The sequence below is a fragment of the Elephantulus edwardii genome, unplaced genomic scaffold (genome assembly GCF_000299155.1).
Source record: "Elephantulus edwardii isolate Elephantulus edwardi_28Jun2011 unplaced genomic scaffold, EleEdw1.0 scaffold00090, whole genome shotgun sequence".
NCBI classification, from domain to species: domain Eukaryota; kingdom Metazoa; phylum Chordata; class Mammalia; order Macroscelidea; family Macroscelididae; genus Elephantulus; species Elephantulus edwardii.
In genome coordinates, this window is record NW_006399840.1 from 2,354,508 (window position 1) to 2,368,276 (window position 13,769).

General features: G+C 37.1%; 1 protein-coding gene across 1 annotated transcript in view; it reads left to right on the plus strand.

The window, feature by feature from the left end:
- LOC102855364 (ribosomal protein S6 kinase delta-1-like) overlaps positions 1–13,769 on the plus strand; it is a 280,773-nt gene that overhangs the window by 76,979 nt on the left and 190,025 nt on the right. The window contains 1 exon segment of the mRNA XM_006890552.1: positions 10,090–10,183. Coding sequence (XP_006890614.1) covers positions 10,090–10,183 — 94 coding nt within the window.

The window sequence follows — 13,769 nt, forward strand, 5'->3', positions numbered from 1 at the left end:
AAAAATTTGATGTAAAAGACTTAGAGATGATCTTAAAGACTCTCTTAAGACTTAGAGATGATTTTAAAACTCCTTGAAAAATTATTTAGGTAGTGCAAAACTCTAGTAGTTATTTTTACTTATTGAGCTGTCATTCAGTGGGTAACTTCTCTTTGTGATATAAACCTCTATTCTCTTTCTCACTGTGTCAAACTGACTCATCTCTGACCCCCAAGCAGGTTTCTGAGGCTGTACATTGCATGGGAGGAGATTGCCTGTCTCTCTCCCCTGGAACTGTGGATGGATTGGAACTGCTAGAGAGGCTTGACCTTTGTGTTAACAGTGTAGTCTTCCTATGGACTAAGCCACTAGAGTGCCTTGTACAACTACAATACTATGTTAAATTGTTATGTTGTTATTGACTGCCATTGAGTCGAGAACGACTCATAGCGACTCTCTGAACAAAAGACCTGAAGCCTTTCTATTCCTATTGTCATTTCTCAAAGTTCATAATCTAGAGGCTTGTTGTTTAGGAAGTGGATACCACTGCTGCTTCTAAAAATTGTTATAAATTTACTAATTTATCTAAAGGTCAAACAGAAAAGCACAATATTTAGTTTTATAGAAATAATATTGTTATATAACATCAAGTCAGAATCGACTCTTAGGTGATCCTCTAGTGGGTTTTCAGAGGCGAAAATAGCCTGTAAATATTTCAGGAAGCACCATAAGGTCAAGAGCCAATGATAATGAAAGAAGAGGTTCAAACTGCACTGAAGGTATTAGAAAAAAAATGTACCTGAAATTGATGGGATAGCAACTGAAATGTTTTGAATGACAGCTGTAGCCCTGGATAGGCTAACCAGTCTGTGCCAGGAAATTTGGAGGACAGCTTCCTGGCCAACTGACTGGAAGAGTCCATATTTGTTCCCATTCCCAAAAAAGGTGATCCAACAAATGTGGAAATTATTGAACAATATCATGTATAAGCAAATTACTGCTGAAGGTCATTATAAAATGGGTAAAACAGTACATAGAGAACTGCCAGATGTTCACGCTGGATTTAGTAGAGGATGTGGTACCAGAGATATAACAGCTGATGTCAGATCCTGGCTGAAAGCAAAGAATACTAGCAGAATGTCTTTTTGTGCTTTATTGAATATTGAATATGCAGAAGCATTTGACTGTGTGGATCATAACAAATTATGGCTAACATTGAAAAGAATGGGAATCCCAGAACACTTGGTCGTTCTCATGAGAAACTTATACATTAACCAAGAGGCTATTGTATGAACAGAGCAAGGGAACCTACATGGTTTAAAATTAGGAAAGGTGTGCACACCCATGCTTATTTCTGCTTTGTTCACAATAGCAAAGAGTTGGAAAAAACCCAAGTGCCCATCAATAAATGAATGGATAAAGAAACTCTGGTATATTCACACAATGGAATACTATGCTGTATTGAAAAACAAAGAACTCATGAAATATTTTACAAAATGGGTAACCCTGGAGGCATTATGCTGAGTGAAATCTCTCAGTCACAAAAGGACAAACACTGCATGCCATTGTTGTAAAATGGGACTGACATTAGGGTTAGTGGGAACCTAAGAAAAGAGGGGATAAATGCATACTGCATTGAAACAGATGAGAGAGAGAACGTTTTAAAAGGAATATAGGATTAGGTAATATTTTCATGACAAGATTACAGAAAAAGAAATAGTAAAGTGGACTGTGGACTGGGGGAGGGGAGATTGTATAACAATGAGTTTTTTTTTCTTATCAAAGAGAAAAATGAACTAGGGCAGAGGGGTGGACAGGGAGAAAAATGTGCAACAATAAATGAATGGGGAAAAAAGGAAAGAATATGCTGTAAGAATATGTATGTTGCATTAAAAAATCATTTAAAAATGCAAAAAAATTAGAAAAGGTGTGCTTGAATGTTGTATTCTTTCTTCGTACCTATGTAATCTGTATGCTGAGCAAATTAATTGAGAAGCTGGACTCTATGAAGAAGAATGTGACATTAGGATTGAAGGAAGACTCATCAATACCTTCATTACATTGATGACATGACCTTGCATGCTAGAAGTGAGGAAGACTAAAAGGTTAAAAGGTGCAGCCTTCAGTATGAATTGCATCTCAATCTCAAGAAAACAAAAATATATACCACTGGACCAGTATGCAACATCGTAATAGATGGAGCAAAGATTGAAACGGTTAACGACTTCAGTTACTTTCATCCACAATCAGTACTAGTGGTTAGGAGACATAATTGTACTGCGAAAGTCTGTAGTTAGAGACCTCTCCAAATTATTGAGGAGCAGTGATGCAGTAATTTTCAGTTTGAGAAATAAGATGTACCTGATTCATGTCATGGTCTTTTCCGGCACTTGGCTATGCATCTGAGACCTGGACAGTAATTAGGATTACAGAAGAATTGAGGCCTTTGAATTGGAGTATTGGAGAAGTGTCTATTTCCTAGATTGCCAAAAGGACAAATAGATTTGTCTTGGAGAAAGTGCAGCCAGAGTGCTCCTTGGAGGCAAAGAAGACAAAACTTCATCTCACATACTTTGGGCATGTTGCTATGAGGAGAGAGACATCCAGCTTGCAAAGATGGAGGGATGATAAAGGAGAGGACGATCTTTAACCCAGTGAGTGGATTGACACAGTGACTGCAGCAGTAGGCTTGAGTATGTCAGAGATTGTGAGGATGGCACAGGATAGGACAAGGTCTAGATCTGAAGTTTATAGAGTCTCTGTGAGTCATACTCAATGAGATGGATTGACACAGTGACTGTAGCAGTGGGCTCAAGCATGTCAGAGATGATGAAGATGGTGCAAGATTGGTCAGAGTTCAAGATAGATAGACTCTCTGTGAGTTGTACTTGATGGCACCTAACAATAACAACAATTCAGTTCACATCTCTGATGTAAAAAATTAAGCTAAAGCAATATATTTAGTCCTTTAAATTCTCTATTTAATAGTGGTCTCAATGCTTACAGAGAAAGACATTGTTATAAGGAAAGAATAATACTTACTTTGAGCATTGAAAAGCAGTCATTGCAAAAACCGTATGTCATTCAAAACACTAATTGCTGTTGAGTTGGATTCGACTCATAGCTGACCCTCTGGTGGATTTTTGTTGCTGAGATTGCATGTAAGGTGATAACCCATCTTCCTCTGGTGGAGTTACTTACTGGTGGATTTGAACCATTGGAAGGCTTGGTCTTTGGATTAGCAGCACAACTCCCTTCAGAATAGGCCACCAGAACTCCAAAGTATGTCACAGAAGTATAAAAATTATCAGTGCTGGGATTATACAGGTCAGATCACAAATTTTAAAGAATTTAAATAAAAATTACCTATCCATTTACTTTTTTATTAATTTGAGAATTCCTCATTATAACTGCTACTGGGAAATATTTGTTCTTGGATGTTGTGAAATGAAAAAAAGAAGAAAAGATTGGGTAGTTTAACAGAAGCCAGGGATATCTTTGAGCATGTCTTGGATGATCTTAAGTAATATGCTGAATAGGATGAGGAGGAGACTAATTTGGGAAGAACATTGTATAAATAGAAGAAAATGTGTTTTGAGGATTATTTCATTGTAAGAAAAACAGCAACAACAACAACAACAACAACAACAAAAAAAAACCAAAAACCCAAAAGGTTCACCCTGTTAATTTAAGTAAGAAAGGGCTTATTCATCTTGTATACAAAGTCTAAGTGAGCAGGTTAGCACAAGATCATAAGCTCAATAAAGTAACCAAGAATTAAGGTTCCTGGGTGGGAATATGAAAGGCAAAAGGCGGGGGCTTGGAGGGGGGGGGCTGGAGGGAGTCACCTTTTAAATCCTTTCCCCAAACTTCTGCCTAGAGATAGTCTTTCTTGCATTTTACTGTCTAGAACTAGGGGGTTACTTGACTGCCACATACTGTATTCCTGATTATGGAAGGAAGCAGAAGAAAAAGGTGGTTGTTGTTATGTGCCGTCGAGTTGCTTGCGACTCATAGCGACCCTATGTACAACAGCCCTAAACCCTGCTCTATCCTGTGCCAATCACACTGCCTCCGACACACCCATCCCGATTACCCCAGTCACTGAATCTATCCACCTCAGGAGAATTTTTTAGGTAGTTACAGCTGAGAAAAGGAGCCCTTGTGATGTTAACACTGAGTTAACAGAAAGAGTAGCAGTTTGAGCTCACCAACTACTCTGCTGGAGAAAGATGTGGCAGTCTGCTTCTATAAAGATCATAGCCTTGGAAATCCTGGGTAGTTCTGTTCTGTCCAGTACCATTGCTTTGAGTTAGAACTGACTCAGTGTTGCTGAATTTATGCCACATTGACATAGTTTGTTTCTCTGTGGAACCAGATGTGATTGAACATATTCCTATGATTTGATTCACTTTTAAAAATGAAACCTACCCAGGTAGTCATACTTTCCTTTAATTATTTGATAAAGGATTTCCCTTAGTTGTTTGAACATATTTATGATATGTTAAACTCTTGTCTTCCACGTGAGTCATTGTTGCCTCAGAGCTAGTTTCCATTGAGTTTCTTTCACTGAGATCATCTGTTTAAACTGAGATCATCTTTATACTTTCTTATTCTTTTGCATGTCTTGTAATCCTTTTGTTGAAAACTGGAAATTTTAAGCAATGTATCGTAGAAAGTCTGGGTTCTGATTTTTCTCTCTCTGAAATTTGTGTTGTGCTTTATTTATTTATTGGTTTGGTAACTTGTGTGTACCACATATATGGAATTTGTTTGATTGTTATTATCTTTGCTCAGTTTTTAATTATTATTTTTAACCTGGCCCTTTCTTGCTTGAGTTAGCTTTGTATTAACAAAATATATCAGCTAACTGGTGATTAGTCATTGGACAGTGTATTCCAAGTCTTCAGAGTGGTTCAAAGCAGATCAGTCATGACTTATCAAACTAAGGACAGCATATATGTTGCATAGCAACTAGATCTTTCTTGTGTCAGATTTTGATCTTATGATTGGAATAGGAAATAGGTAGCAATGTTTCACTCAAAATTAGTGACTGGCCAATAAGCATTCAGAGCAGGATAGTTGGCCACCAACTTTGAGGGGAAGCACCCCTGCCTATTTCTTGTTTAGATCAAAATTCATTGCATGGAAGATTTGGTTGCTTTGTATTGTGTATGCTACCCTTGTTTCCATTGGTTTTGACTGAACATTTTTGAAGCCTTTGTTTAAACACCATTTGCTATTAAATGATTATTATCTATTTATTCTCTAAATTAAAATAGTTTTTAAGTGTACCCTAGCATTTACTTTCTTCTGGGGTCTCTCTGATTATCCCTGTGTATTTGCACAGGATCATGATTTACCCAGTGTAGTTTGATCCCTTTCTGGACTGTCCATATAGATGAGTGAAGAGTGTATTGGGTGTTGCAAATGGTTAGCATGTTCAGTTACTAACTAAACAGTTGGGAGTTTGAATCTATTCAGAGGTGCCTTGCAAGAAAGTTTTGATAACCTACTTCCAGAAAAAAAGCAGCCTCTGGAAATCCTGCGGAGCATGTGGAATTGAGGTTGGAATGAGATGGAGTTAACTCTGTGGTGACTCTTGCTGATATTACTGTTAATATCAGTATTAACGGATACTGACTGCAACTTCAGGCCAACTGACTCACTCTTCTATTTGTTTGATAGCTTCTGTTCATGACAACAGTTTGGCATGGTCTCTTCCCCCCAGCCCCTTTTGTGCTTAAATCCAAATCAGGTCAGTTCCCCAGAAGAGAAATTTGTAAGTATGTGGGCTTTCAAGGATTGTCCGACCCTTACGTAGTAACCCAGGTGGGAAGAAAGATGGAGACAACCTCAGAGCAATATAGGCTACCAGAGTTCTTTCTTGAACTTGAGTGGTTTACAAGAGTAACCATTTATTTATTTGAATTTTCATCGGTTTATAGAGTTTATAGAGTCCTCTAATGATTGTCTTGACAGATTTCACCAGTTCTGCCATTGTTTTTTAGAGAAAGAATTTGTTGTAATAGGAATATATCTGTCTTTCTTTCTATCTGTCTGTATATCTATCTATCATGTATGTACATATAGATAAAAATATTTTTGGAGATTATTTTTACTGGAAACTGAGGAATACTTGAAGGGTTACTATTTTGGAAGTAGAGATTTAAAAGTAGAGATTTAAAAAATTTTCTTTTATACTGGTTTTCTTACGAAGCATGTATAAATTGTTTTTCACACTGAATTTTCCCCATTTCCTTAACCCACCCCTTCCCAAAATAGAGATTTAAAGTCGCATCATGGCACAAATTCAAAGACCATATAGAATTAAACAGCATATTTCTCTCATGTATCCCTCTGATTCTTTTTTTTTTTTTTTTAAGAATGATTTATTTTTTTAATGCAGCATAGTATTCCATTGTGCGAATATACCACAGCTTCTCTAGCCATTCGTTTGTTGATGGGCACTTAGGTTGTTTCCAACTCCTTGCTATTGTGAACAAAGCTGCAATGAACATGGGTGTGCATATATCTGCTTGGATGTCAGCTATGGTCTCTTCAGGGTATATTCCCAGTAGTGGAATTGCTGGGTCAAATGGTATCTCTATTTGCAACTTTTTGAGAAAGCGCCATACTGCTTTCCACAGGGGTTGCACCATTTTACACTCCCACCAACAGTGAATCAGGGTTCCAGTTTCTCCACAACCTCGCCAGCATCTGTTGCTTGCTGTTCTGTTAAATTTTGCTATTTTGACTGGGGTGAAATGATATCTCATAGTTGTTTTAATTTGCATCTCTCTTAGGGCTAGGGATTTTGAGCATTTCTTCATGTGTTTGTTAGCCATCTGAATTAAAAAACAAGGAACTCATGCAATATTATTCAAAATGGTTGACTCTGGAGAACATTATGCTGAGTGAAATATCCCAGTCACAAAAGGACAAATATTACATGATGCCACTGTTGTAGAATGGGACTGTCCTTGGGGTTAGGGAGACACTGAGTAAGATGGGTTCAGTAATGTATACTGCACTGAAGCAGAGGAGGGAGAGAACCGTCTAAAAGAGAGATGTAACTGGGTATTTCTGTCATCACAGGAGACTAGAGCGAGGGCTGCATGGTGGAGGGGACCTGGGGGAGGGTTTGTAAAACAATGAAAGAATCTTTTCTTTTACTTTTCCATAATTTTTGGACTCATGTACTTATAACTTGTTAGTCAAATTTGTGTCTTCTAGATTGCAACACCCCCATGATACATCTTCAAGGATATGTACATGTACAGCCAAGCACAATCAATAAGAGTGCATCTGAATTCCAAAATCAATCTCCATAATAGTCTATGTGTTTCCTACTGCCAAAGGGGCCCTTTAGAGTAGTGAGAGAAGATCTTCACCCTGAAACCCACAGCGTCCCTTTTCAGCAGGAAGTAGCTAAGAGAATACGCCGTCCCCTTTTCCTTATGACTCAGGGTGAAGTCTCTCTCAGGGAGGAGTGATAGGGAATGGCAAAGGATACACTGACAAAGAAGATTAATCAGAACTGGCTTTGACAAGCATTGTGGCATTTGGACAAGAACAAACTGGGAGGAGGGTAGAGAGAATAGTGCAACAATGAATGAGTGGAAGCCCAAAATCTCTGTAAATGTTTATGAAAATTAATAAAATATAATTATAGAAAAAAAAGAAAAAAAAAAAAGAATGATTTATTTGTTTTCTTGCTGTGTGCTGTCCAATCGGATCCAACTGGCACAGGAGGAAGTTGCCCCTCCTTTTCCAGGAAAGTATCAGGTGGATTTGAACCATGCACCTTCAGTATTGCAGTGCAACTTCCTGCCACTAGGTCACCAGAGCTCCTTATCACTCTGATTCTTAAAGGACAATTTTTGCTTCAATTTTGTTTCATTAAAGACTTCTTTATTGTTTAGAGTTTCTCTTGTGAATAGATCTTATATTACATCAGCTAATCATCATCATCTTCATCATCACAGTGGTCAAACATTTGTTGAGTGTTTACATTTTCTGAAAATACATGCAAAAATCATACCAAAATTTTTTTTCCATTCTCTGGTATACTTAAAAATTTTAAGACTTGGGTGTTTTTGAAGAATAACTTATAGTTATTTTCTTTTTTGAGAAAAATTCAGATATAAACCATGAGTATTCTAATCAAGGAAAGGAGTAAAGTAATGAAGTTTTGATCCTAAAGAGGCTAATTGAAAAAAAAAAATTAAAAAAGGAGGCTAATTGTTTTTAAATTTTCAGGAAAGTGGATTTTGTTAACTTTCGAGGGAACATTTAAAATTTCTCCTGTTCAAAGATTAGTGGGCAGGGAGACTTCTGATTAGATAGCTACTGGGTTCTTTGTTCTAAGGTGGGTTGAATCTGATGAATCTCAGGTTCTTTAGGTTAAAGAATGTGATTGCTAACTGAAAGGTGAAAGTTTGAGTTTATCAAAAGGATTTTGGAAGAAAGGCCTTGTGGTCTAAAAAAGCATAGCCATTGAAAATTCTACAGCATGTACTTTGACATCTGTGTGGGATGGTTTGACTCAGTGGACTTAACTTGAGGACAGTTCCCCCCACAATTTCTCTTGGATTTTGATATCCTAGTATATATAGTGTTAGGGGCTTTATATTGTTGTTGGGAGGTAGGAGGAGAGATGGAGGAGAGTTATTTTGTTTTTGTTGTTGCATATTATCGAGTTAGAACCGACCCATAGTGGGTTCCACTGGGGAACCCTCCAGTGAATTTTCAGAGGCACTTAATGATGCAGAAGGAGATTGCCCATTCTTCTCCCATAGAGCAGCTGGTGGATTAGAACGTGTGTCTTTGGGATTGCAACAGTTTCTTTGCACTAGGCCACCAGAGCTCCCAGAGTTGTTGGGAGGTAGGAGATGGAGAAGAATTGTTATTTTAATTAGGTGTAATTACTTAAGGTTTGCAGTCTCATGTCTGTGACTAGAGCTCCACTCATACCCAATATAGTTGTTTTATGTTGTATGTTGTTAGGTGCCATAAAGTACAACTCATAATGACCCTATGAACAATAGATCTAAACTCTGCCCTATTCTCTGCCGTTCTCACCATCTCTGGTACAGAAGTCTTGTTTTTTGCTGACCCTCCACCCTTTGAAGCCTAATATCCTTTTCCAAGGAAAATAGTCTCTCCTAACAATATGTCCAAAGTGTGAGAGATGAAGCTTTGCCATCCTTGCCTCCAAGGAGAACTTCATTCATACCTTCTCCCAGAAACACCTGTTTGTTCTTTTGGCAGTCCGTGGTATATTCACTGCTCTTTTCCATTACCATGACTCAAAGGCATCAATTCCCTGTCATCCATATAGAGTAAAATAAAATAGTTGTGGGTTTTTGTTTGTTTTTTAATGAAATAGTTTTTGAGGCTTACGTTTCCACATCTAATTACGGTATCAAAATTATAGTCCTATTCAGAAATTAATTTCTTCATTATTTTTTATCTCTTTAAGATATGCTCCTATTATTAAAATGTTTTTGTTAAGGTTATCTCTGTGTCATATATAAGTAATCTCAAATTTAATGGCTTCTGGGATCGCCAGATCTCAGAGGAGGTGCTGTGTTTCGTATTAGTTTATAATAACCAGTCCATGAGGATACTGAACAATGTTCTTGAAGGTTTTCCTGCCTTCTATCTTCTGCATAGTCTTTATAAGTATTTTTGTAAGTCTAAAATAATACATTTTCATAAAAATCATGATGTTTCTGGTTGGCTTTGGTGATTTGCTCTGACTACTAACTTAAAGGTTGATATTTTTTTGGAAAAAAAAACAACCAGAACAAAACAAACCAACAAAAAAAGAAAGATTTTCTCCTTACAAGAAAGTCCTAACTATTAATTCATTTATGTAAAGATTATCACTAAGATGCCCTTACAGAATTGGAATCTTTTTTTTTTAAAACAAAAGTCACATAAACATGATAATACTGTGAATTTTTGAAGAGCAGGTATAATTTTGTTCAATATATTTTTTTCTTTAGTCTTTACATTAGTTCAGGTAACTGTTGTTCATTTATTACTAATTACTTTTATGTTTATAATCTTGATGACATTGAAATACATACTCTGATCTTTTAGGGTGGAATAGTTAATGATGGTTCAGAATTGATTGGCCCTGCTGAAGCTTATTCAGATTCTCTCCTTGATAGTTTTGCTACAGGTAGTACAGAAGGTAAGAATTTGTCATTTTTCAATTTCGCTGGTTTTAATTGCCGAAGGCTATAAGTCCTATTGTATGACAAAAAAAAGTAGTTGGATTTAAGAATTTGAGAGTGTTTCATTGGTTCCAGAATGCTTTTTCCTTTTTATTTTAATATAACTGATGATGGGTTGCATCTTGTACTTGGGGATATATTTGATTGGCAGCCTCCCCCCCCCCAAAAAAAAAGTGGTATATAAAGTACTGATTCAGTGTAAAACTATTTGGTCCTTAGAGTTGATGAAATGTTTATCAAACATTGCCCTGTGCAAGACTGTCTCACTGAAGTACAATGCACAACGTTACTGTTCTAGCTTTTAGAGCACTTCAAAATTGGCTTTGAAAATTTAGTCTTTTATGATCCTGAAGGTGCGAATCCACCAGATGCTCTGCTGGAGAAGAAGGGACAGTCTCCTCCTGTGGCAGTCAGATCTGATTCAACAGTACACAACAAGAATGGGGGGGGGGAAGAAAAAAAAAAGAAAATTGAGTCATTTATCCAAAAAGAATAAACCCAAGACAATTGTAGTTTTAGTGCTTTTGATTACTTTTAAAGTAACGAGTCTAAGAGAAAACAGTTTTTATCATTCTAATCACTTTAATTCTGGAATGCTTGATTTTGGTTTTTAATCTTCTATTAAGCTAAACTGGTTTTGTTGTTTATTTTTTAAAGGCCATATTTGCATGCATATAGGCCTTTGGGTTTACTTTGTTTACTGATTTCCAACAAAGATTTTTAATTATTAGGAAAGATTATGGAATTTAAAAAAAAAGATTTGAGGAGAGAAGTTGTGGGAGTCTTTTAAAAGAAAATGATAGATCTGTTTGAAGTGATTTAAATTTAGCTCTTTTAAGGATAAAAACAAAAGATTGTATAGTGTTCTTGATCTTTTTCATAAGTAACAGTTTATGGTAGAAGAAGCTGTTTATGACTCAAAATGAGAGATAGCTATAGTAATCTCATTGTTTGTATGAGGTTATGTACCAATTTCATATTTGAAGAGCCATGCTAAGAGAGACCTGTTTGAGTCTATTCTCTATTGATTTGGTACCTTTTCGTTGCGTGGGTTGACATACATAAAACATTATTTCTTTTGCTGCTCCCACATTGTCAAGTAATTAGTTAGCTATTTATATGATGGCTTCTCAGACAAGCAAATTCTATGCAATATATGGGATTCACTTGCTGAGAGGTCTCCATTGAGCTCCCAACAATATGAATCTGTCCTAATTCACTCAGGGCTATAGAAAAGCATTCTTTTCATTGCTTTTGAATTGGAGCTGACTAATAGCTGCAGTGGATTTCTGAGGCTGTATATTGAATGAGCGATTTTTCTGTCTTTTTCGCTTGGTGGATTTGAACTGCCAGAGAAGCATCAACTTTGGTTTAGCAGTGCAACTCTCTACAGACTACACAACCAATGTCCCTCCCCACCCCCCCAAAAAAAGCATTGGAGACAGTGATTGTAATATCTAAATTGAAAAAAAAAGGCTCACAAAATATTCTCCTTGATTTATTTTGGATCAGAGATTCTTAATTAAGCTTTTAGAAATTTATGCTCCAGCCTGGGGTCTCAAGAGGACTGCATTGCTGTAATTATTATTATTTTAATGTTGATTTTCTTAGTTATTAGTGCTACTGTAGTGTAACTGAAGTACCACAGATGAGTAGCTTTAAAAAATAGATTTATTTAATCAGTGTTGAGAAGGCTGAAAGTTCAAATTCAGTGCTCTGGTTTGGAGGCAATCAAATCTTTTTGATGTCAGCTCACAGTGAGCAAGGTCCTTACCTCCTTTCAGTGTCTTGGCTTGGTAATTTTGGGGGATCTCTGTTCATCTGGATATTTGTCTTTTCCTTGTTTTAGGAGGTTCTCAGTGCTCTGACCTTGGATCTAAAGGATGAATCTGTTTCTGGCTCTTCTTCCTTGGTGTTAGACCCTTTGCTCTCTGCTTCCTTCTCTCTCCTCTTAACTCCCCAAAAGTATAAAGTGATGTAGACTTCATTTCTAGGAACTCTACTTACATTAGCTTAGGACTGTGGCCTGAGTCAGGGTGTGGTTTCTTATCCTAATCCCCTAACAGTTGATTATATTAGATCACATCAGGAGGGTGAGTACACCAACATAACTTCCAAATCACTGAGGATCCTGGCCATCTAAGCTGATACGTGTTTTTCCAGGGTCACAATTTAATCATGACTTTTTTTAGGATATCTTGATTTTGTTGCTTTAGATTTCCTACTTTTAATAAGAAGAGAGATGATGTTTGCCCAGATACTATGGCATTTGACAGAAGAGGATATTGTGTTAGAAGCCTTCAAGTAGACTATGACTCAGAGCCTTGCTCTATTCTGTGCCATCCTCATCATCTCTAATATACTCAAACCCATTCTTAGTCACTGTATTGATCCATGGTGTTGAGAGTCTTCCTCTCTTTTGCTGACCCTGCACCTTTTCAAGCATGATATCCCTTTCCAAAGAATGCCTCTTTCTAATAACATGCCTAAAATATGTGAGATGAAGTTTTATCATTCTTGCCTCTAAGGAGCAACCTGTGTACACCTTCTTCAGGACATACTTGTTATTTTGGCGGTCCATGGGATAGTCAGATCTCTTTTCCATTGGTACAACTCAAAAGACATTGATTCTTCTATCATCCTTATTCATTGTCCAGCTCTCAGTTAGATGCATAGGAAGTAATTGAAAAGACCATGACTTACCAGCAGTCAGGAAATCAAAGTTGAATTGCTTTGGGGAAGTCTGCTCAGGGACCTCTCCAAAGGACAAACGAACAACGATGTCAGTCTGGAGAATCAGGTGTGCTTTATTCTGGCTATGGTTTTCATAGTTACTTGCTGCAGAGATCTGGACAGTGACTAGCCATGGCAGAAGAAGAATCTATGCCTTTGAAGCTAAGAGAACAAACAAGTCTTTTGAAGAGAGGATGAATCCATGCTGCACTGTTTAATATACTTTGGGCATGTGGCCAAAAGGAACCAATCCTTGGAGAAGGACATCATGCATTGAAGTATGGCGGAACAGTGCAGGAGAGGAAGACCCTGGATAAAATGGATTGACGCAGTAAATAGGGTAATGGAGGTAGATGTGTTGGAGACAGTGGGACTGGCTCAAGCTAGGGCAAGGTTCAGAGCTGTTATACATAGGGTAGCTATGAGTTGCAGGCAACTTGATGGCACATAACAACCGTGGTAGTTAAGGGTATATAGTCAGTGTTCTCATTTAAACACTATCACTTTTCTCCTTGATTATCTCCATTATATTGTAGGAGATGGCTACCTTATAACCACATTTTCCAGAACATTTGTCAGCACAAATTATATATACCAAGAACTTCTGAAAAAATTTAAGGCAAAAGGAATCAAAGACATACTAATGATTTTTTTTTTTGTTTCTTTTAATAAATATTGGGGGGAAAAAAAAGAAAAGACCACGACTTAAAGCAGGTGCACCTTAGTCTCTAAATTAACATCATTGCTCCTTAGCACCTTCCCTTTGAGAAGACAAATTGTTGTTGTTGTTATGTGCCGTCGAGTCGCTTG